We start from the raw sequence: 23080 nt of genomic DNA on the forward strand, positions 1-23080 counted from the left end.
CTAATAAGCATACCAGAGATCACCCAGCCCTAACATGGGCTCTGGTAGGAGCAGTCCTTCATAACCCTACCCAGTAGGTCTGCTTGTGGTTTCAAGATCATTACAGCTTCATCTCAGAACAAGCACACACATGGCATGTTTAGTCCACCCTTTATGTAGTTCAGGGGCCTTTGAGCTGGAATTTCCAGGAGCAGGTAATTAGGAGACAATGGGTCTCTCCCCAGGGTATAACTTCAAAAGGCCTCCCAAGTACATCCTAGGTCAGGGGATCTCAGACTGGGGGTCAGGACCCCTCAGGGGGTCACGAAGTTATTACCTGGGGGGGGTCGGGAGCTGTCAGCATCCACCCCAAACTCCGCTTTGCCTCCAGCATTTATAATGGTGTTAAATATATAAAAAAGTGTTTTTAATTTATAAGGGGGGTCGCACTCAGAGGCTTGTTACATGAAAGGGGTCACCAGTACAAAAGTTTAAGAATCACTGTCCTAGGTGCTCTTGCTGAAGTTGAATGTCTTGCTCACCTTGCACCAGAGGTTAATCAGAATTTTGTTGTGTTCCTCTGGCCAGCTAGGCGCACACTTGATGCAGGACTTCTTCTTAGTGCTGGTCATATTAATACACATGAGGGTTAACTGTGATTCCAGTTGAGCAGTCTCCATGGTCATTAAGGGGTAAATGCTGAGCAGCTGCATTTGAACCAGGAAATTGCTTCAGGTTCCTGGGAAGTGAGTGGGAAGTTTTGGGATGGAAGGACTGGGAAACAAAGCCCCGGGAATTGTGAGATAATGTTGCTGGACTTGCCAGTCCTGAGTCTGGTGACCCAAACTTGAGATGCATCCATGTTGCAAAATGCCTGGGCTTTCACCTGCATCATATAAGAACATAAACATAAGAATGACTATACTGGGTCAGACCAATGGTCCATCTAGCCCAATATCCTGTCTTCTGACAGTGGCTAATGTCAGGTGCTTCAGAGGGAATGAACAGAACAGGCAGTCATTGAGTGATCCATCCCCTATTATCCACTCCCAGCTTCTTGGCAGTCAGAGGCTAGGGACACCCAGAGCATGGGTTGCATCCTTGACCATCTTGGCTAACAACCGTTTATGGACCTATCCTCCATGAATTTATTTAGATCTTTTTTGAACCCAGTTATACTTTTGGCCTTCACAACATCCCCTGGCAATGAGTTCCACAGATTGATTGTGCATTGTGTGAAAAAGTACTTCCTTTTGTTTGTTTTAAACCTGCTGCCTATTAATTTCATTGGGTAACCCCTGGTTCTTGTGTTATGTGAAGGGGTAAATAACACTCCCTTATTCACTTTCTCCACACCGTTCACGATTTTATATACCTCTATCATATCTCCTTTTAGTCGTCTCTTTTCCAAGCTGAAAAGTCCCAGTTTTTTTAAACTCTGCTCATATGGACACTGTTCTATACCCTTAATTATTTGTGTTGCCTTTCTCTGTACCTTTTCCAATTCTAATGTATCTTTTTTGAGATGGGATGACCTGAACTGTACACAGTATTCAAGATGTGGGTGTACCATGGATTTATATAGCGGCATTATGATATTTTCTGTTTTATCTATCCCTTTCCTAATAGTTCCTAACATTGTTAGTTTTTTTGACTGCCACTGCACATTGAGCAGATGTTTTCAGAGAACTACCCACATTATCTCTTTCTTGAGTGGTAACAGCTAATTAGCCCCCATTATTTTGTATGTATAGTTGGGATTATGTTTTCCAGTGTGCATTACTCTGCAGTCACAGCGGGATTCCAGCTCTGACCCACACCCCTACCAGGGTTTGCAGACCTGAGTCCTTAGGGATTCCTAATTCAAATCAAATTTACTTGTGTGTGGACAAATGGGAGGGCTTGGACTTAAACCTGAGTAAGAGCCTGGGCTTAATGTGCTATGCTGACATACCTTTATGCAGACATAGTCCAGAGTCCCACCTTCCAAAACGAAGGGTGACTTTTGGTCTCTGAAGCTATACTCAGTATTGACAACTTGAATTATTAAAAGATCATAAACCAGATTTCAAAATATCATAAGATTGGCTTTACAATACTTATATCTTAAAATACATTGAGTTCTTTTTATTTGTCTTCTAGTTTTTTGAAACCTTAGGGTGTGGTCAGACTACATTTTTAAGCTTTGGACTGCAACAATGTGATCTAGAAACTTATTTTAAAAAATGAATGAAAGATGAAATTCTCAAATAATAATCATTTGTATCTAGTAACTGGGGCCTTAAGTAAAACATCAGTTATCAGAAGACTTGCAATAAAACAGTGAGAATTGGCCGCACTCTGACATGCCATTTCTTTTCGCTACGACAATTGCTCTACACAAAGATGTAGGGTTGAGAGAGAGAGAGAAAGTAATAATGGTGGATTAAAAAGAATTAAAAGTGAAAATCAATAAAGGACAGTGATCTGTCCCTTGAGCCCTCTGTGCCTCAGTTTTTCTATCTGTGAAACGGGGACGATAATGCTCGCTTACCTCACTGGCAGTTGTAATTCATTAATTCTTCAGTGCTTACAAAGTGCTGTGAAATCCTTTAATGGAAGGCATTCTAATGTAAATGTTAATACTATGAAATTTCTGTCCCAAATCCCGAGGTCCTCACACCACATTCTCATTAACAGTATTGCTAATCCCAAGTCTTTAAAAATCAAGAGTCCGGTCACTAGAAACCATGAGACTGGCTTAAAAATCATGTTTGTTTGTTTGTTTTAAATAATGTGTGGGTTCTTTGTTTGTTTGTTTTGTTTTCTAGTGTCATTGCCTTCAGGGTTCACATTTTCAAGCTTTTCTCAGCAACCAGGAGGGCTAGAAGAATATTTGTGTTTTTTTTAAATTAAAGTGGAGATTCTCAAATAATTCTAAGAATTAAACTGGAGGCGTTAAGAAAAGCAACAAATATTGAGACTGGCAAGAAAATCGTGAGAGCTGGCATCATGACTTTGGTCTAAATAAGGACTCAATAAAACCTAAGCAAGAATTTCAAGATTTGCCCCTTCTCTCACACATGAGCCCTGGGTCTCAGCAACACTGTTCTCAGTGAATTCACTCCTTAGTGGTGAGTTCATAGTTATTATCAGACATGTATGTGGCTTTTTAAAAAAAACAAAATTATAAGTATAACCAGATGGGGCTATTAAACCAGCTGTCCATCTGCAAGTACAGCAGGGAAGCTACTAATTTTCCAGGGTAGAAATCTTCCAAGAGAGTGAATCAAAATGATTGTACTTTTTTGTTGACAACAAAGACAGCAGTGTTTAAGAACTGATTGCCACCCGCACATGAACAATAGCTTTACAATCAGCCAAAGAACAAAATATTGCTAACAGTGACATATGTTTCAATCACAGCAAAAATAATAAACATTAGCACCGTGTGAGACATATCAGAATCAATGGTAAGCATTCTTTAATTACATTACTTGCAAAGTTCTTTCCATTATTTTCTAGGCTCCCATTGATCAATTTACCAATATATAAATGCTTACTATTTTGCACGGCACTTTGCTAATTTCTATTCTGCTTCCTTTAGACCTAACTGTTGTAGGGAACTGGTTGCCCCAAGGGACTGGAATAGTGTAAAAAACATTTTACATGTAGGTTGCCAGTTCAAATGTAATGACTGGAAGTTATTACATGATAGGTGTTTGGTAGCCTATTTGAAATGAGTTGTTACTCTAGTTCTTACAGAGCAGAACCTACACCACAAAAACCATTACAATTGACACCTTTGTTTGCTGTTCTGGAAGGAAGCAAAAGGAACAAATAGTCCTGGGCTTCATCATCCCTTCCCCCCCACTCCTCCCCAGCAGCAGTTCTTCTAAATTCATTGGAAGGATTTGAGTGGAAAAGATGTTCCTGAAGTTCATTGGAAGGATTTGAGTGGAAAAGATGTCCTGTCACTGGCTTCTGCTATGCTTGTTCTGAGGATAAACAGAGGATGTTGGTCTCCAGAGCTGTTAAACTGACACCCTTAATAAAGACCAAATTCCCTTCTTAAAACACAAGAGGGTATTGTAACTGAAACTGGTGCTTTTAATACTTTAAGTAGACAACATTATTTACTATGTACCTAGGGTCCTCTTCTTCCAATGAGCTCTGCACAAGCCCCTGCACCTGTGCAGACCAGAACCCTGTTAAAGAAAACTGGGCTCCACAGGGAGGCAAGGTCCATTCATGCAGAGATCATTGCAAGATCAGGGCCTGGGTTTTTATATTGTTCTTATCACTGTAGTATATGAGCACCTCTTTTCATAATGATATCCATTCTTATGTGCATACACTGACTCCCTCAAGAAATATGATCTCCTTCGTAGCCAGCTCTCCATCTTCTTTTAGCTGTCTAAAGACAAAAAGCAGTAATGATTTAAAAATCTATTGTTCTGTTATTCTCAACTCCAAGTTCCTATTTTCATTTTTTATTGGACACATTTTCTCTTTAGCCTTTTGTCTACTGCTGATATATTTGGCAAAAAATTGTTAGCTGAAATACTCTTTGCAGTTCAATATTCAGTAACCTTTTTCTCTCGGGACCCATATGTAAATCCGCAGTAGAGATCATTCTCAAATCGAGGGATCGCCAATCAATCACATGAGGACAGAACAAAAGGGAAGTTCCTTATTAACTGTTTACCGTTTGAGAATTACCTTAAATAAATGCTTCAGGTAGTATAAGAGAGTCTGTAAAAATCCATTAACTGATATAATTTATTTCAATCATCAAATAACCTAACTATGTATACCCTGGTTCACAATGGGATAAGATAAAGTAGTGCAATTACAGGATTCAGAGAGGGTTATTGAAGATAGTGAGATGACATTTCTTAAATGCCAACTGAGAACTCTTAAACAAGAGAAGGAGTAACAAGTTTTTAACAATGGGACTCATAGATTCCATAGTATATGAAAGAAGAAAGGCTCTTATCCTCTAAACACAGAGACTACACTAAAAACATCTTTGCTAAAATCTCATCTAGTTTTTCTTTATTTGGCAAAGGATCTGGTTATTTCCCCCCGCTCCTATAACTACTGTAAATATTTATAAACTATTTTAATTTTCTTCTCCTTCAGGTGTTAAGATTATGAAGATAAAACTGACTTAGAATTGTACTTCAATGACTCCTGATGAATTACGACCTAGGTACAAAGTTGATGCCTTTAGACTAATCCCAATGTACTATATATAAAATGATAACACAAAAATACTGTGCTTGGTGTCAGTTAAAGTAGATTTACCAATAATATACTTAACACAGAACCTAAAAAGCAAAGAAATTAAAATTTAAGGAAACCCACAGTATATATACCTCTACCCCGATATAACACTGTCTTTGGGAGCCAAAAAAAATCTTACCGCGTTATATCGGGGTAGAGGTGTACCCTCTGTTCCTCCACCCAAGGACACACACCTGACCAATAGCGCAATGAGCATACAACACAAATGCACCCCCACCTGTGCCTATGTCTTCACTGCCAAAAGAGGTGTGTTTTTTACAGTGAGATAGCTAATGCATGTTAGTTATCTTGCTGTAAAATCCTAGTGGAGATAAGGCTCTATATATTTTACTGCAATGTGGGTAGACGAGGTCAACCACAGTTGGAAGGTATAGTGTTGACCTTGCCTAGCGGTCAAAACTTGTCTTCAGTGGGCAGGGCATGTTGTTAGAATGATGAAAGACAGACGAGCTAAGTGTCTTTTGGATAGACATCCTTATGATGCTTGACCTTGTGGTTGACCACGCAGAAGATGGAGGGATAATACTGAGCACAGCCGAAGAGGTCTTAATGTGAATTACTATCAGTGGGAAAAATATGCTCTTGACAGAAAGAGGTGGGGGCAAATTGTGAGAATAGGCAAGGATCTCTATGATCTATAGAGCCAGTGAAGAGTACATAAGAACAGCCATACTGGGTCAGACCAGAGGTCCATCTAACCCAGTATCCTGTCTTTCGACAGTGGTTAATGCCAGGTGCTTCAGAGGTAATGAACAGAACAGGTAATCATCAAATGATCCATCAAGTAGTTAATATTATGGAGTGCTCACAACTCCAAAATTAAGGTTGCAACAAATTGTGCTATTATAATGCTCATTTTGAACATACACCTCTGTCCCCCAATTTTTAGTTGAAAGAGCTATTGAGCTGCATTTTTCTGGGTCTAATGTTAGTGTTTAGTAGGATTTCTCTAATGACCTTCAGAAGTGAAGAATCACAATTGTTTATATAGTAAAGACTCAAAAATCTATGGTTTTCACAGTGGAAAAAAAAAACTCTTATGAGTTTTGGCCACCTGTTTCTAAACACTGTTTATTTATGTATTTATTATTATTTATTAAAATGTGCTCAGCACTTTCCATATGTATAGGAAGAGACAGTCACTGCCTCAAAGACATTGTAATCTAAACGGACAAAGGATGGAGGAAGGGGAGTCTCATATAAAGTGATTAAGATGAATGGACACAGGTCTTGTTAGTTCTAATTCTAGATTCATTGTTCGAAAAATACAGTAACTCCTCGCTTAATGTTGTAGTTATGTTCCTGAAAAATGTGACTTTAAGCGAAACGATGTTAAGCAAATCCAATTTCCCCATAAGAATTAATGTAAATAGGGGGGGTTAGGTTCCAGGGAAATTTTTTTCACCAGACAAAAAACTATATTTTATATATATATATACACACACAGTATAAGTTTTAAACAATGTAATACTGTACACAGCAATGATGATTGTGAAGCTTCGTTGAGGTGGTGAAGTTAGAGGGTGGAAGAGGATGGGATACTTCCCAGGGAATGCCTTACTGCTAAATGATGAACTAGCACTCGGCTGAGCCCTCAAGGGTCAACAGATTATTGTTAATGTAGCCTCACTCTACAAGGCAGCACGAATGGAGGGAGGGGAGACAGCATGGCAGACAGAGACACACACCCTGTGTGTGTGGGAGAGAGAGAGAGATGCGCATTGCCCCTTTAAGTATGCTGACACCACTCTAAGTACATTGCCTTTAAAAAGATCAGGAAGTTGAGATGGCAGCTGTGGCCAGCAAGCTCTCTCCATCCTGAGCCCTGTCCTGTCCCCACCCTGCTCTATATGGAGAAGGGGTAAGCGGGGGGGCAGGAGCAGGAGGGAGGGGGACACCCTTACATTATCCCTCCTCCCCTGCACAGCAAGCAGGAGGCTCCCAGGAGCAGCTCCAAGGCAGAGGGCAGGAGCCGCACATGGCAGTGGGGGGAGGGACAGCTGAACTGCCGGCAATTGATAGCCTGCTGGGCGGCTGCTGCACAGGGAACTTAGGGGAGCGGGGAGCTGATAAGGGAGCAGATGGGGGGCTGCCGGTCCACCCTGGTTCCAAGCCCCCACCAGCTAGCTGCAACGGGCTGCTCTTCCTGCAAGCAGTGGACAAAGCAGGAGGCTGCCAAACGACGTTATAAGGGAGCATTGGGCAACTTTAAACGAGCATATTCCCTAATTGATCAGCAACGTAACAACGAAACAACGTTAACCAGGACGACTTTAAGTGAGGAGTCTGCCTGCCCACTTAAAAAAATACAATAAAAACATCTCATTAAAAATCCCTTCTCCCCTTGTCTTTTCATCATCCCAACAATCAATCAATTTCCTCAGCATGAATGGCAAATTCAAAACTGATCAAAGGAAATACAATTAGCCTGTGGAACTCCTGTGTCCCAATAAATGACTCTTTTAATGCTGAAATCAGTGTCAGGATCGGGCCCTGAAGCTTGTTGCAGCATCATCTGCCTCAGGCTTTTTGCCCTGCAGAGATGCAGACTCCACCTCCAAGTAGGGATGCCAACCCTCCAGGATTGGCCTGGAGTCTCCAGGAATTAAAGATTATGTCATGTGATGAAATCTTCAGGAATACATCCAACCAAAATTGGCAACCCTACCTCCAGGAGAGGTGGTGGTGGTGGTTTGAAAATTCGTACAGATACATGTCTGTGAATGAACACAAGGGGGGCTGATCTACCCTGTGTTACTCCAGCGTAGTGGTTTTCAACCAGTGGTCCAGGGACCCCAGGGGGCCTGCAGACTATGTCTGAGATTTCCAAAAGGGTCTGCACCTCCATTTGAAATTTTTTAGGGGTCTGCAAATGAAAAAAGGTTGAAAACTAGTGCTATTGTAACGCTGACAGACCCCGGTCATCGGTGGGTGGGATGAAACCAGGGACCTCTGGAGCTTAGTGCATAAACCTCTACTGCAGGGGTGGCCAACCTGAGCCTGAGAAGGAGCCAGAATTTACCAATGTACATTGCCAAAGAGCCACAGTAATATGTCAGCAGCCCCCCCATTGTAGAATCATAGAATATCAGGGTTGGAAGAGACCTCAGGAGGTCATCTAGTTCAACCCCCCTACCCTAGTCCCACCCACCAGCAGCGCCACCGATCAGCGCCTCCCTGCACCTCCCAATCAGCTTTTTCATGGTGTGCAGGAAGCTCGGGGGGGGGGACGGGACAGGAGTGAGGGCACTTCAGGCTCAAGGGAGGGGGCAGGAAGGGGTGGACTGGGGGTAGGGCCTGTGGCAGAGCCAGGGGTTGAGCAGTGAGCACCCCCTGGCACATTAGAAAGTTGGTGCCTGTAGCTCCAGCCCTGGAGTCTGTGCTTATACAAGGAGCTCATATTAACTTCTGAAGAGCCATAGATTGGCCCCCCCTGCTCTACTGCATGAGCTAAAAACCAACTGGCTGTTAGCTAAGACTGTAGAGCAGACTCATTTAACTCTCTCTAAGTGGTCTCGGTGCCATTAGATGGGACAGAACACCACACCCAGGAGGTGTGCGGATTACATATTTCCCCTAGCTGAGGAAGTGTGTTCAGAGCTTCAGAGTCTTCCCAGTGGAAATCCCAGACAAGCCCCCACTTGTAACACCAACAGACCCCGGTCGTTGACGGGCAGGATCGAACCAGGGTCCTTTGGAGCTTAGTGGATGAGCCTCTACTCATGAGCTAAAAGCCAAGTGTCTGTTAGCTAAGGCTGTAGAGCAGACTCATTTTATCTCTCTCTCTCTAAGTGGTCTCAGGGTATGTCTATACTGCCCATCGGATCGGCGGGCAGCAATCAATTCACGGGGGTCTATTTATCACGTCTAGTCTAGATGGGATAAATTGACCCGACTGCTCTCCCGTCGACTCCTGTACTCCACCGGCACCAGAGGCGCAGGCGGAGTCGATGGGGGAGTGGCAGCCGTCGACTCACCGCAGTGAAGACTCTGTGGTGAGTAGATCTAAGTACATTGACTTCAACTACGTTATTCACGTAGCTGAAGTTGCGTAACTTAGATCGATTCCCCCCCCCAGTGTAGACTAAGCCTTAGTGCCACGAGATGGGACAGAACACTACACCCAGGAGGTGTGTGGATTACACTATGCAGGTGTAACCCCATCCAGGTCAATGGCGGGCATTACAGCTGTTTAAATCTGAAGTAACAGTGGCAAATCAGGCTCCTGTTTGTGAATGGTACCACAATGTCTTACCAGTTCTGGAGCTTTGCGACTGTTTAATAGTGGCAGGGCAGGGCCATGGCACTGACTTCCCAGCTCGCCTGACTGTATGCGCTTTGGGGTGTTGTTCTCAACAGTGGGGCTCCTGGGCTCCAGGGTTTGCCTATGACTCTCCCCTGTGAGGAGAATTAAGTTTCTGCCCCCCTCAAGCAACGAAGAGGCGGCAAACAGCAAGAGCCCGCCACTGGTCAGGCTCCACGGGCCCCTGCTTTGTAAGCCAGGCATATGGTGCCTGACTTCGGCCAGGTGCGGCAGGCCACTGCTGCCATATGCTGCGCTGCCACCCTGCGCGTGGGCCCGTCCCCTCCAGGCGCGGGTGGTGGAGGGCCCCACATGCCGGCAGTGCTCCGGGCGGCGGGGGTAGCCGGGCTGGTGGGGAGGGGGCTGGATAGCACACTGGAGCTAGGGCCCGGAGAGAGCCGACGTGGCGCCGCTACGGCCCGGGAGAGCCAATGTGGGGCGGTGCTACAGCCCGGTGCTGGGAGCCGCTTAGAGTGGGCGGCGCAAAGGCCCGAGAGGAAGCAGAGGGCAGGCATTGGGCGGCGCTAAGGCCGAGAGTGGCGCTAGGGCCCAGAGGGAGCCGGCGTAAGGCGGGTGTGGGCTCGCGATCTGTGCCCGCGCGCGCGGGGGGGTGAGGGTCTCGCGCTCTAGACTCTGCCTCTCTTAGAGCCGCGCGCCCGGCGGTTGGGGCGGCGGGTCTGGCGCGCGGGGTACGTGTCCCGCTGCAGCGGCTGGTGGGGGCGGCGGGGGCTGCCCCCTCCCCGGCTCGGCGCTGTGAGTGGGCGGAAGATGGCGCTGGGCGGATGGAAATCCTAATGACGGTCTCCAAAATCGCCTCTATCTGTACCATGGTGAGTGAGGGGGCCGGCCGGGCACCCGCGGGGCCTGTGGGGGAGGGAGGTGATATAAGGGGGCCGGGCGCCGGGTGTGAGGGGGAGCCTCCTGGCGAGGCGGGCTCGAGGGGGCGGGTTCTGGGGCGCCTGTGCATGCTTCGCGGAGGGGGGAGAGCCAGGCACTGAATCGGGGGGTGGGTTTGGAATTGGGACGGAGGTAGCGCGTGCGCTGCGGGGGCCCTGCAGCATCGCGCGTGGGTGGGTGTGTTGGGAAAGGGCGTGAGGGGGGCGCTTCCTTCCCTTGCAAACAGGTGACACGGGTTATGTTGGGTTCGAAAACCAAGCTCCTCGGAGCGGTGCTTCCTCTCTGCCTGGGTTTTGTGTGTTCATGTAGAAGAGTGTGCCACTCGCCGTGGGAGGGAGCGAGGGTGGGAATCAAAAACTGGGTGTAGTTAATCGGCTTTAGAGAATGCAGCATTGAGGCAAGCATTAATGGCAATGGGGGTGGGGAAGCGTAATATGGACATATGCTGAAACTTGATTTAAATAACCACACAGGAAACTAGGAATCATTAGTTAACCAGTAGAGAGAAGTCTTTTTCAAAATTGTACTGGAAATCTTGCAGATGCTTTAAAATATTTGCTCAAGCTGGTTTTTATTGAGTATAGGCTTTCTAGAGATCTTGATTTCCCCCCTCCCCCAACTCCGCATCATATTTTTTTGTCATCGGTAGTTAGTACATAATGCCTTACTAATGTTGTGTGGGCTTGGTTGTCATGTCACAGTGGCAGTCTGGTGCACCCTTGGGCTACATCTACACTATAGGGGGGGGTCGATTTAAGATACGCAAATTCAGCTACGCGAATAGCGTAGCTGAATTCGACGTATCGCAGCCGACTTACCCCGCTGTGAGGACGGCGGCAAAATCGACCTCCGCGGCTTCCCGTCGACGGCTCTTACTCCCACCTTCGCTGGTGGAGTAAGAGCGTCGATTCGGGGATCGATTGTCGCGTCCTGACGGGACGCGATAAATCGATCCCCGAGAGGTCGATTTCTACCCGCCGATTCAGGCGGGTAGTGTAGACCAGGCCTTGGTTACCCTTAAAAGCTGCATTAGCATCCAGTGTAGTTAGTCTTGTGCAATATGGCACACACTGGTATGTAGTCTGAACTGTTTGCATCGGTCCAAGTCCTGATGGGAACACATCTTTCAGTGTTTATTTTTAATTGGACTTCATCCTTAATTATTTGTGAAGAAAGAGTTATGAGCACACTAATTGGTGTAATAGAACTTTGCTATCTCTAACTAAAAAAAATTATGAATTTAGTGCTTTTTGAGAGTGCTGAACTTTGAGACCAAGCTATCCTCTAACCTGTAGAAATAATCTCTCCTCAGAAATGAGGCACGTTGGCAGACCATTGTAGGAAATCTTGCATTCCACTCTTCTGTAAAACTGTACTATGAATGAAGGAGCTATGTACACATCTCCTTTTGAGAGCACAAAAATGTGAATTTAGAAGTTAGAGACTGCAGAAGTCGGGAGAGACCTATTGGATCATTCCCTACAGTACTTTCTCTAGGCTTTTTTCTCTGTCTAGTTATAAACTTCTCAAGCAGTGGGGCTTCCTCCACTTCCCATGGGAGACTGTTCTGCAGTTTTTATGAATTTCTGTATTATTGTCTTAATATATCAAGCAAAAGTTTCAAAGGAGGCCCAAACTATTCTAAATGAATTACTTTCTATAGCTATGTCAGCTAAAATTGCCAGTAACGATTGCTAGTCTACTGTAGTGACAGATGTTTGTGGTATGAGAGAGCACACAAAGTACTTTCAGGTAAGCTACTGAACAGTCATCAGATATGGGTTGGATCTGAACAAGTGATGTAGGAGATGACTCTACATTCTGTGTTGTCACCTAAGCCATTTTGTTTCGGTTAAATCTCGCGATGAACTAAAATATATGTCTATACATAACTAAGACATTTTTACATCGGGTACATATGTTCAGTCGTATGGTTTATTAACTCATGATGTGCTTTGGGATAAAGCCGTTATAAAATTTAAAAGGAATTTCGAAATGTCTGTGCTTTATTAGGATCTTGGGATAGGACCGCTAGATGAAGATACCCGTTTTAAAGCTGCTGTGTTTAAATTTACTAGGTAATCTAGGATCTTATTTACAATCATAGTGTAAATTAATGCACACATTATGCTGAAGCTGGTCCCAACAGTATAGTTATAATGCTGAGATAAAAGTTTTTAGTTTAAGGGGTGTTTTAAATCTTTATTTTGTAAAAAAAAAAAAAAATTAAAAGTATTCAAAATTTACATTTACAATTTGACTCTTTCATGGTGGCTTGATGAAAATTGGGTTGATACAGAAAGAATAAGGGATAAAGGAGTTAAGGAGAGCTGGCTGTTTCTCAATGGGACAGTAGTGAAGGCATAATTGCAAACTCTTCTGATGCGGAGGTAAAATAGGAAGAATAGGAAAAACAACTAGGAGTCCTTGTGGCACCTTAGAGACTAACAAATTTATTTGGGCATAGGCTTTCGTGGGCTAAACCCCACTTCATCAGATACATGGAGTGGAACATACAGTAGGAAGGTGTAAATACGCAGCATATGAAAAGATGGGAGTTGCCTTACCAAGTGGGGGATCAGTGCTAACGAGCCAATTCAATTAAGTTGGAAGTGGGCTATTCTCAACAGTTGACAAGAAGGAATGGAAATCACTTTTTTAGTGCTAATGAGGCCAATGTAAACAAGATGGCCCGTTTCAAACAGTTGACAAGAAGGTGTGAGTATTTAGCAAGGGGAAATAAGTTTTTGTAAAAAAAATGAGGAGTACTTGTGGCACTTAGAGATTAACAAATTTATTTAGTTTTTTGTAGTGACCCATCCACTCCCAGTCTTTATTCAGGCCTAATTTGATGGTGTCCAGTTTGCAAATTAATTCCAGTTCTGCAGTTTCTTGTTGGAATCTGTTTTTGAAGTTTTTTTGTTGAAGAATTGCCACATGTAAGTCTGTTTATTGAGTGACCAGGGAGATTGAAGTGTTCTCCTACTGGTTTTTGAATGTTATAATTCCTGATGTCAGATTTGTGTCCATTTATTCTTTTGCGTAGAGACTGTTCGGTTTGGCCAATGTATGTGGCAGAGGTGCATTGCTGGCACATTATGGCATATATCACATTAGTAGATGTGCAGGTGAATGAGGCCCTGATGGTGTGGCTGATGTGGTTAGGTTCTATGATGGTGTCCCTTGAATAGATATACGGACAGAGTTGGCACTGGGGTTTGTTGCAGGGTTTGGTTCCTGGGTTAGTGTTTTTGTTGTGTGGTGTGTAGGTCCTGGTCTATATTTGCTTCAGGTTGGGGTACTGTCTGTAAGCGAGGACTGGCCTGTCTCCCAAGATCTGTGAGAGTGAGGGATCGTCCTTCAGGATAGGTTATAGATCCTTGACGATGCGCTGGAGAGGTTTTAGTTGGGGGCTGTAGGTGACGGCTAGTGGCATTCTGTTACTTTCTTTGTTGGGCCTGTCTTGTAGTAGGTGACTTCTGGGTACCCTTCTGGCTCTGTCAGTCTGATTCTTCACTTCACCAGGTGGGTATTGCAGTTTTAAGAACGATTGAGAGAGATCCTGTAGGTGTTTGTCTCTGTCTGAGGGATTGGAGCAAATGCGGTTGTATCTTAGAGCTTGGCTGTAGACAATGGATTGTGTGATGTAATCTGGATGAAAGCTGGAGGCATGTAGGTAAGTATAGCAGTCAGTAGGTTTTCGGTATAGGGTGGTGTTTATGTGACCATCACTTATTAGCACTGTAGTGTCTAGGAAGTGGATCTCTTGTGTGGACTGGTCCAGGTGAGGTTGATGGTGAGGTGGAAATTGTTGCAATCCTGGTGGAATTCAGGATTAAGGGCACAAAATGAATTACACCTAGCAAAGGACATAAAAAGCAATAAGAAGAGGTTCCTTAAATACATTAGGATTGAAAGAAAGACAAAGGAAAGTGTAGGTACTCTACTTTCTGGGGACGGCACGCTAATAACTATGACAGCAAGAAGGCTGAGGTGTTTACTGAGTTTAGCAAAATAAGCATTAATCTTCACTAGAAAATTAAGGGTGACTGGATACTTAGCACAATATTAACAAGGGGAAAGGAACACATTCCAAAATAGGGAAAAACTAGGTTAAAGAATGTTTAGATAAGTTAGGTATATTCAAGTCAGCAGGGCCTAATGAAATTCACTCTACAGCAGTGGTTCTCAATCTAGGGCCGCCGCTTGTTCAGGGAAAGCCCCTGGCGGGCCGGGCCGGTTTGTTTACCTTCCGCATCCGCAGGTTCGGCCCATCGTGGCTCTCACTGGCCGCAATTCGCTGTTCCAGGCCAATGGGGGCTGCAGGAAGGGCGGCTAGCAAGTCCCTCGGCCCACGCCGCTTCCCTGCTCTAGAGTACTTAAGGAGCTAGCCAAAGCAATCATGGAACTGTTAGTGATTATCTTTGAGAACTCAGAGGACAGGTGAGATCCCAGAGGACTGGAAAAGGGCAAACCTACTACCTATCTTTAAAAAGGGGGACAAAGAGGATCTGGGGAATCATAAATCAGTCAACTTAACTTCAGTACATGGAAAGATAGCGGAATAAATATTAATCAGTTTGTAAGCACCTAGAGGATAATAGGATTATAAGGAATAGTCAATATGGATTTGTCAAGAACAGAGTCACAAACCTAGTGGATAGGGGGAAAGCAATAGACATGATATATCTTGATTTTAATAAGGCTTTTGACACAGTTCCACATGTCATTCTCATAAGATGACTAGGGAAATCTGGTCTAGATAAAATTACTAGAAGGTGGGTGCACAACTGGTTGAAAAATTGTACTCAGAGTAGTTATCAATGGTTCGTTGTCTAATTGGGAGGGCTTATCTAATGGGGTCCAACAGGGGTCAGCCCTGAGTGTGGTACTGTGATGCTTCCCAAGAGCATCCAGAATTATGAGGCACCTTGCTTCCACCTGCCCTTAGCAAGAGGAAGTCTTGTCTGTGCCTGCTGTGGATCATCTCCCTGACTCCAACATCCTCTAGCAACATGAGCACTAACTTCCATGCCTCAGCAGGCCTGTCTCTCTGTCTGTGAAGGTTAACGATAGGCACACCAAGCATCCCTTTTGAGTACCCAGGCCCTGGTCCACTGAACGCTCTCAGAAGTCTCAGATTTGCTACTCTCAAAGGAATAGTAACACAAGTTTATTAGTTTTAATTCAGGATTGACACTTTTCTTAACAAACACTTAAACTTATTCTTGTTTTCACTATAAATATATCTATTACCAAAGAACAGAGATTTAGATGATAGAAAGTAAGAATATTGGAAACAAATGGTTACATATAAAACAAAATCATAACTCTCTTTCTAGAGTTGAAATTTAACTCACAAGACATTCCTGTCTCCAACAAGATAGCTTACCTTATGTCCTTTCCTCAGCATTTTCAACCAGGATGGCTGAGAACCCCCTTTGATAAGATCAAGCCTGCTGGCACTTGTCTTGGTAGATTGAAGGATGCCTGGGCATCTCTCTGCACCCCAGATAGACCAGACCAGATCTTTTATCTTCACATGAAAGCAGGGTCTTCTCTCCCCCCTAACCCTAAACCCCCCTCCCTCCCGCTGTTTACTTCTTCCTGTTAGTTTCCTTTTGAAGTCTCCCCAAGCTCTTCATTAGCATTTGACTCAGTATGCTAATAGATTTCTATAACAAGAAACACAATACACAATGGTCCACCAGGGAGATAAATGTCTTCCACCTCCTGTCTGGACAAGTTTGTCTCAAGTCACCCAAAAGTAGCATGCCCTGTCTTTACAAGGCCTACAGAATATAATTTTCAGCATATATACCTCTTGCACATTTTCCATATCTACATATCTTAAGAGACCTTACATGACCCCTTTTGGTGAATCCAAGGAATTCCAGTTCCCCTATGTATCTCTGTGCCCTCTGCCAGTTGGCAGCAAGAAGTTCATAGGTACTGTTCAGTAGTTTCATTAATTACTTGAATAATGGAGTGGAGAGTATGATTATAAAATTTGTGGATGATACCAAGCTGGGTGGGGTCGCATGGATTTTAGAAGAAAGGATTAGAATTCAGAATGACATTGGCGAATTGGTCTGAAATCAACAAGATGAAATTTAGTAAGGACAAGTACAGCACTTAGCTGTGCATTTGACTTTTCCTTCCTAACAAAATGGGGAAAGCTGGCTACGTGGTAGTACTGCTGAGAAGGATGTGGGAGTTATAGTGGAACACAAATTGATTGAGAGCCAACAGCATGATGCAGCTGTGAAAAAGGCTAATATTCTGGGGTGTATCTACATGAATGTTGTGTGTAAGACACGGGAGGTAATTGTCCTGCTCTGCTCGCCAATGGTGAGGCCTCAGCTGGAGTACTGTGTCCAGCTCTGGGCTCCATGCTTTAGGAAAGATGTGGATACATTTGAGAGAATTGAGAGGAAAGCAACAAAAATGATATTAGGTTTAGAAAACCTAATCTATGAGGAAAGGTTAAAAAAACCTAAACATGTTGATTCTTGAGAAAAGAAGACCGAGAGGGGGACCTGACATGTCTTCAAATATGTTAACAGCTGTTTGAAAGAGGACAGTGATTAGTTGTTCTCCATGTCCGTTAGATATTAGGAAAAACTTCGTAATTTTAAAGTTAGTTAACCACTGGTATAGGCTTCCAAGGGAGGTGTTGGAATCCCTATGACTGGAGGTTTTTAAGTACAGGTTAGATAAACACCAGTCATGGATAGTCTAGGTTTACGTGTCCTGCTTCAGTGCAAGGGACTGGATTTGATGACATATGAGAACATAAGAGCGGCCATACTGGGTCAGACAAAAGGTCCATCTAGCCCGGTATCCTGTCTTCCGACAGTGGCCAATGCCAGGTGTCCCAGAGGGAATGAACAGAACAGGTAATCATCAAGTGATCCATCCCCTGTCGCTCATTCCCAGCTTCTGGCAAACAGAGGATAGGGACACCATCCCTACCCATCCTGGCTAATAGCCATTGATGGACCTATCTTCCATTAATTTTTCTAGTTTTTTTTTTTTTTTTTTTTTGAACTCTGTTATAGCCTTGGCCTCTTGAGGTCCCTTCCAGCCATACTTTTTTTATGATTCTATAATAAGACTTCTAAAATCTCCTCTTTTTGAAACCCCCCCCCACCACAAGATTCTCCCCTTTTTTCAGACCCCTGTAGCGAGCATTCTGGATATGTGCTTTGCTTCTTGTGTGCTGATTACCACAAGCTTAGTTATTTATAACTGATCTTGTATTTATAGGTAGTGTTTGTCTGTGTCATGATTTGTGACTCTTTCCCCATAATGGAAAATAAATGTGCCAAGATGAACATGCTGTATTTAATAGTGATGATATAAGAGAGCTGTTTGGGGAAGGTGTGTGTGTGTCTCTCTCACTAACTCTTCACTCCCCCAAAAGATCCTGTAGCCTAGGTGGAAGTTGGGAAAGAGCTGGGGGAGAAGAGACCATACATTCAAATCTGACCTCTATTAACTGTCTTATATTTCCATGCACTTTGTTATCCTTCTTATTGACGAAGTCTATGAATCCTAGAAAGCAGTCATCCTGTGTGAACTGCCATCCCGTTTTACAGGTACATTAAAAGAGGTTTCATAAGGTCTCTACAAGCACTGTCAGATATAAAACCCAACCACACTGCCTTTCCAATTGAATGTGCTTTGGTCATCCTATGTCTAAGGGTATGTATTCACTTCAGAGTTACCCAGGTTATTGGCACCTATGTTAGCCTAGCCCAGGTGTCAGTGGCCACACTGTAAAGCTCTGCCCTAATTACTGTGTCCTCACTGGTGCTGCACTCTTCTGTGTGTGTTGTTTGGACTTCTGGGGGTCATATTCTGTGGTTCGTTTGTGTTGTAGAAAGCTGAGCTGCTCTGTGAGTCTTTCCCAGTGAATTGTGGGAGAACTTGTCAGTCCTTTTGGGTGTATGTGAGTAGTTGTGAGAAGGCATTTAAGGACTATATGCACTTAAGTGATTTAACTGGCATCCTCGCTGCCAAGTGGGCAGATTACTAGTCCAAGTGAATGCGTAACCAGGCCTGTAACCCACACCCCCAAGCAGTGCCAGCTAACTTGAACTGAATGCATTACTTAACTCATGTGAGAGGTTTGTGTGTGCATGGAAGGGGGCTTCAGGCAACACCTGAGTAAGAATAACATAGGCTAATTCTGCAATGAAGCTACATTATCAGAGCTAGTGATAGAATTGAGGAGTTCTGATCTCCAGCATATTTCTGCTCTTTAGCAAACAGTTTTGTAAGCAACTGGGAAACTGTGTGAAATTCTGTGTGTATTCTGGGATTATTTTCCTTGCTGCACATTGTGGGAAATCTACTGAAAGCATCTGGAATTATGGGTGAAATTAGTATATTCCCATGATTCCTCTTCTGGCATCCCATGATACATCTGTATTTTATGAGCCAGCACCATTTTCAAAATGCTGTTAGGCAGCATGCAGGGAATGCTGCTGAATGCCATGATCCTGACAGTCAGTAGTAGTTGTAGTAGTAGTAGTATAATCACAGTTCAGGGTAACGGTACCTGTATTCCCCTCTGCAGTCTAGCAAGGGCTCTGGTAGGTGATTAGTTTTTCAAACCCAAAACAGGGTTTTTGCCTGTGGTTACTAGTTCATCACAGCTTCAGCTCAGAACAAGCACATTCATGACTTTGAGAGTCATTCATTTATACAATTTGGGCCTTTGAAGAGATGGTGAATAGGTAATCAGCCAGACAATGATTTTTCTGCTCAAGGTGAAGCTTCAGAAGGGGGATGGGTCATTTTCATTCCCCTCACCCCAAGTATTTCCTAGGAAATCCATTTCATGTGTATTTTCCCAAAAAGTCCTTTCCTAATGCTGCCCAGAGATTGCATTAGTCACATCTCCTAGAGAAATTACATACAGTTCCACAATAGCACATAAACAATGGCATTTGTAATTCAATTGACTCCTGAAATCCTTAGTTCAATAAGGTTTAACTTAATTCCATAAGGTTTGTGTAGGATATTGCAGGATATTGTTATATCTGTTACAGTAATTAATGCTGTATTTGTAGTCATGCAGTCAGATGGCTTTGGGAGTCAGCTACTGCGCTGCAGAGCCAATTTGGGTAGAGGAGGATGAAACTGAGCAACTACCAGTGGATGAACTTTTCCTGGGGCAGCTTCACTTGGAGGAGCACCATGTCTGGGCTTGAGAAACGAATTGAGTGGTGTGAAAAAATAGTGCTGGAGACCTGGGATGACCAATAGTTGTGATAGAATTTCAGGATATAGGCCACTTTCCCAGAGATCTGTATGGAACTCACTCACCCCTGAGCTGCTGCAGTAGTGTATGAACATGAGAGTTCCTCTTACCATGGAGAAGTTTGTGACCATGGCCATCTGGAAGCTAACTATCCCCAGTTGGTCAGTAGCTAATCAGTTTGGTACTGTTGCGGCTGTTGTCATGGAGATGTGCAGTGCATTAAAGTGCTGATCCCTCAGGTGATAACACTTAGTAGTGCACAGGAGGTTATTGATGGGTTTGCATGGTTGGGGTTCCTGAATTATATTGGGGCCATTAATGAGACCCTTGTGCATATTCTTTTGCCTCCCACACCAGAGTTCATAAACAGAAATGGGTATATCTGAATGGTGCTTCAGATATGGTTGATCACCATGGAAGGTTTGCCAATATTGATGTAAGGTGGTCTGGAAAGATCCATGTTGCTAGGATCTTTAGAAACTCAGACCTGTTTTCTTTAATCAAAACATGTGTCCTCCCAGGACCACTCTGGATGTTAATGGTGGTATGATTCCCATGGTCCTTCTAGGAGACTTAGATTACCCTTGGCTTCCTTGGTGTATGAAGCCTTTAACTGGACATCTGGATAGAGAAAGGGGCTGTTCAGCTATACCCTGAGTTGCTGGAGAAGAACAGTGGAATGTGTATTCAGAATGCTGAAAGGGATATGCTGGTGTCTGATGACTAGGCTGGAGTCTGCTGAGCAGACTGCCTAATGGGATAACTGCTTCAATGGGAGTGAGCCTCACTGATGGGCAGAGGTGCAGAGACTTTCAGAACATTGTGAACAGCCAGAGAGGCTGCCTCTGAACACTACAGCAAATGGTTAAGGCCAGAGGTGAAAGTAAGCTGGTACGGGCTGGTAAGAAAAGGTGCAGCAGTGTACCAGCGAGAAAATAGAGCATTCTCTCCCTCTGACTCCTCCTCCTGGCTCCAGCAATATTGAGGGTCCGGGGGCCCGGCTCCACGAATGTTCGGGGCCGGGTCTCCCCCCTGGCCCCACCTGCTGCCCCCCCGCGCCTCCCCTGAGTGTGGGCTGGCCCCCCTTTGCTGCCCCCGTGCACCTCCCTGGGTCCCCTCCTGTGTCTCTCCCCTGAAGCTCCATGCTGCCTGCCTGCATTAACTGCCGCCGCAGGGTCCTAGTGCCCCCCCCCCTCAGGCTGCGCTTCCCCCTCAGACCCTTTCATTTTCTGGTGGGACCCTCCACCAGTACAGCCGCCCCCCCTGCCCGCAGTCACCGCTCTTGCCCCACGTTGGGCAAGGGGCAGCCCCATCCCCCACCCCCAGTGAGGCTACAGTGAGGGACAGCAGCAGGGGAGGAGGCGCCCATGTGATGGCAGCCCCCCCCGGCATGGCACCCACCACAGGGGAGGCGAGGGGGATTCCTGGACCTGAGAGGGGCCCTAGGAGCATGTGCAGTGACAGTGGGGGGGTGAGTGTGCTGCCGGGGGGGAGAAGGGGGTCCCTACCCCAGAGCTCGCTGCTGCCGGTAGGGAGAGGGCTGGGGGGAGTCCTCCTCTCTGGCTCCAGTCCCAGGGCAGCCTGCCTGCACCCCAAACTCATCCCCAGCCCTGCCCCACCCCAGAGCCCACATCCCCAGCCAGAGCCCTCGTCCCCATGCACCCTAACCCTCTGTCCTAGCCCTGAGTCCCCAGCCACACCCTAAATCCACCCCCAGCCTCACCCCACCCCTCCCTCCGCACCCTCTTATCCCTAAACTCCCTCCCAGAGCCTGCACCCTGCACCCCTCCTGCACCCCAGTCCCCTGCCCCAGCCCAGGGCCTGTACCCCAGACCTCCTCCCCCACCCAAACTCCCTTCCAGAGCCTTGGGCAGGTGGGGGGTGGAGTTTGGGGGGGGCAGAGTTTGGGCAGGGGCAGGTTCTGGGCCCACCACCAAAATTTCTACAAACCTGCCAGCAAGAGCTGGTGCACCATACCCGGTGGACCGGCTTCCTGAGGCAGCAATTTAAAGGGCTGGAGCCCAGGGCCCTTTAAATTGCTGCCAGAGCCCTGGGGTAGCGGCGGCAGGGCTCGGGTGGCGATTTAAAGGGCCCAGGGCTCCTGCCACCGCTGCCGCCCCGGGCCCTTTAAATCGCCGCTGGAGACCTGCCGCCGCTACCCCAGGGCTCCAGCAGCAGGGCTCCGGAGACGATTTAAAGGGCCCTGGAGGGTAGCGGCAGCCGGAGCCCCGGGCCCTGCTGCTGGAGCCCCGGGGCTCTGTCGGCAATTTAAAGGGCCCGGGGCTCCGCTGCGGTAGCAGCAGCTAGAGCCTCCGGGCCCTTTAAATCACCCCCGAACCCCAGGGCTGCCAGACACCTCTGCAGCTGGGAGCTCAGGGGGTGATTTAAAGGGCTTGGGGCTCCCAGCTGCTGCTACCACAGCCCTAGCCCCGGGCCCTTTAAATCCTGATTTAAAGGGCCTGGGGATTTAAAGGCCACGCCTCTTCCGGTGGAGGCCACGCCCCTCTTCAGGACTCCGGAGTACCGGCAAGTCCTTTAAGTTACTTTCACCCCTGGTTAAGGCTGGATGGTCAGGAATGCCTTGTGCTTTTACTTTGAGGCTAGGAGCTGAAGTTGTTAATGCTTTTTTTTGTTTTAACTAAAAAGGTTGTGTGTGACCAGATACTTAACACATATAATATTAGCAACAAGGGGGAAGGAATATAGGCTAGACTAGGGAAAGAACAGGTTAAAGAATAGTTTGCAGCGTAGACAGACCCTAACAGCTATGTAAGCCAAGGGTCTTTTGGATTTGAGTCCGGAGACTTGGTGTTTATAAGTCTGCACTTGAGTATCCACACTGATTTGTGACCCTGGGTTTACAATTTCTGGACCTGGGTCTCGGACCTGGGTCTCACACCTGCTCTCATGCATCCGCACTGCACTATGCAGACCTGAGTCAAACCAGCATGTCCCAGGCTTCCTAGCTCCCTCCTTAGCTGTAGCTGCTCTAGTCGTTGGTTCCTGGTGCATTGTGGGAAAACTTGACTATCCATCCTTCAGAACCATATTGGAAGTTGTTTCAGCCCACCAACACATCCAGCCAAGACATCTTTTGGGTCTGCACGCTCTCAGCAACTGGAGCCAACAACATGGATGAGGCACCATTTGAAGAACTTGTTCTGCTTGTTCTTTCACTCCCATTTCAGGAAACAGGCAGAGCATCCACCAGATGCTGGTGGACGTTTTGATGGCATTTTCTGACCTACTGAATGCACCTCTCAGCAGAGGAGGAGATGGCAGATGCCAGCTGGCTAATGCTGTTCACAACTCTCAATATAGCTGCTGATGTCCTTTATGTA

General features: G+C 45.6%; 1 protein-coding gene across 1 annotated transcript in view; it reads left to right on the forward strand.

The window, feature by feature from the left end:
- The first annotated feature begins 10287 nt into the window (after positions 1-10287).
- USP12 (ubiquitin specific peptidase 12) overlaps positions 10288-23080 on the forward strand; it is an 89256-nt gene continuing 76463 nt past the window's right edge. The window contains exon 1 of the mRNA XM_065416306.1: positions 10288-10401. Coding sequence (XP_065272378.1) covers positions 10354-10401 — 48 coding nt within the window. The 5' untranslated portion in view covers positions 10288-10353. The remainder of the gene's footprint in view (positions 10402-23080) is intronic.

Source organism: Emys orbicularis, chromosome 1, assembly GCF_028017835.1.
Source record: "Emys orbicularis isolate rEmyOrb1 chromosome 1, rEmyOrb1.hap1, whole genome shotgun sequence".
Taxonomy (NCBI): Eukaryota; Metazoa; Chordata; order Testudines; family Emydidae; genus Emys; species Emys orbicularis.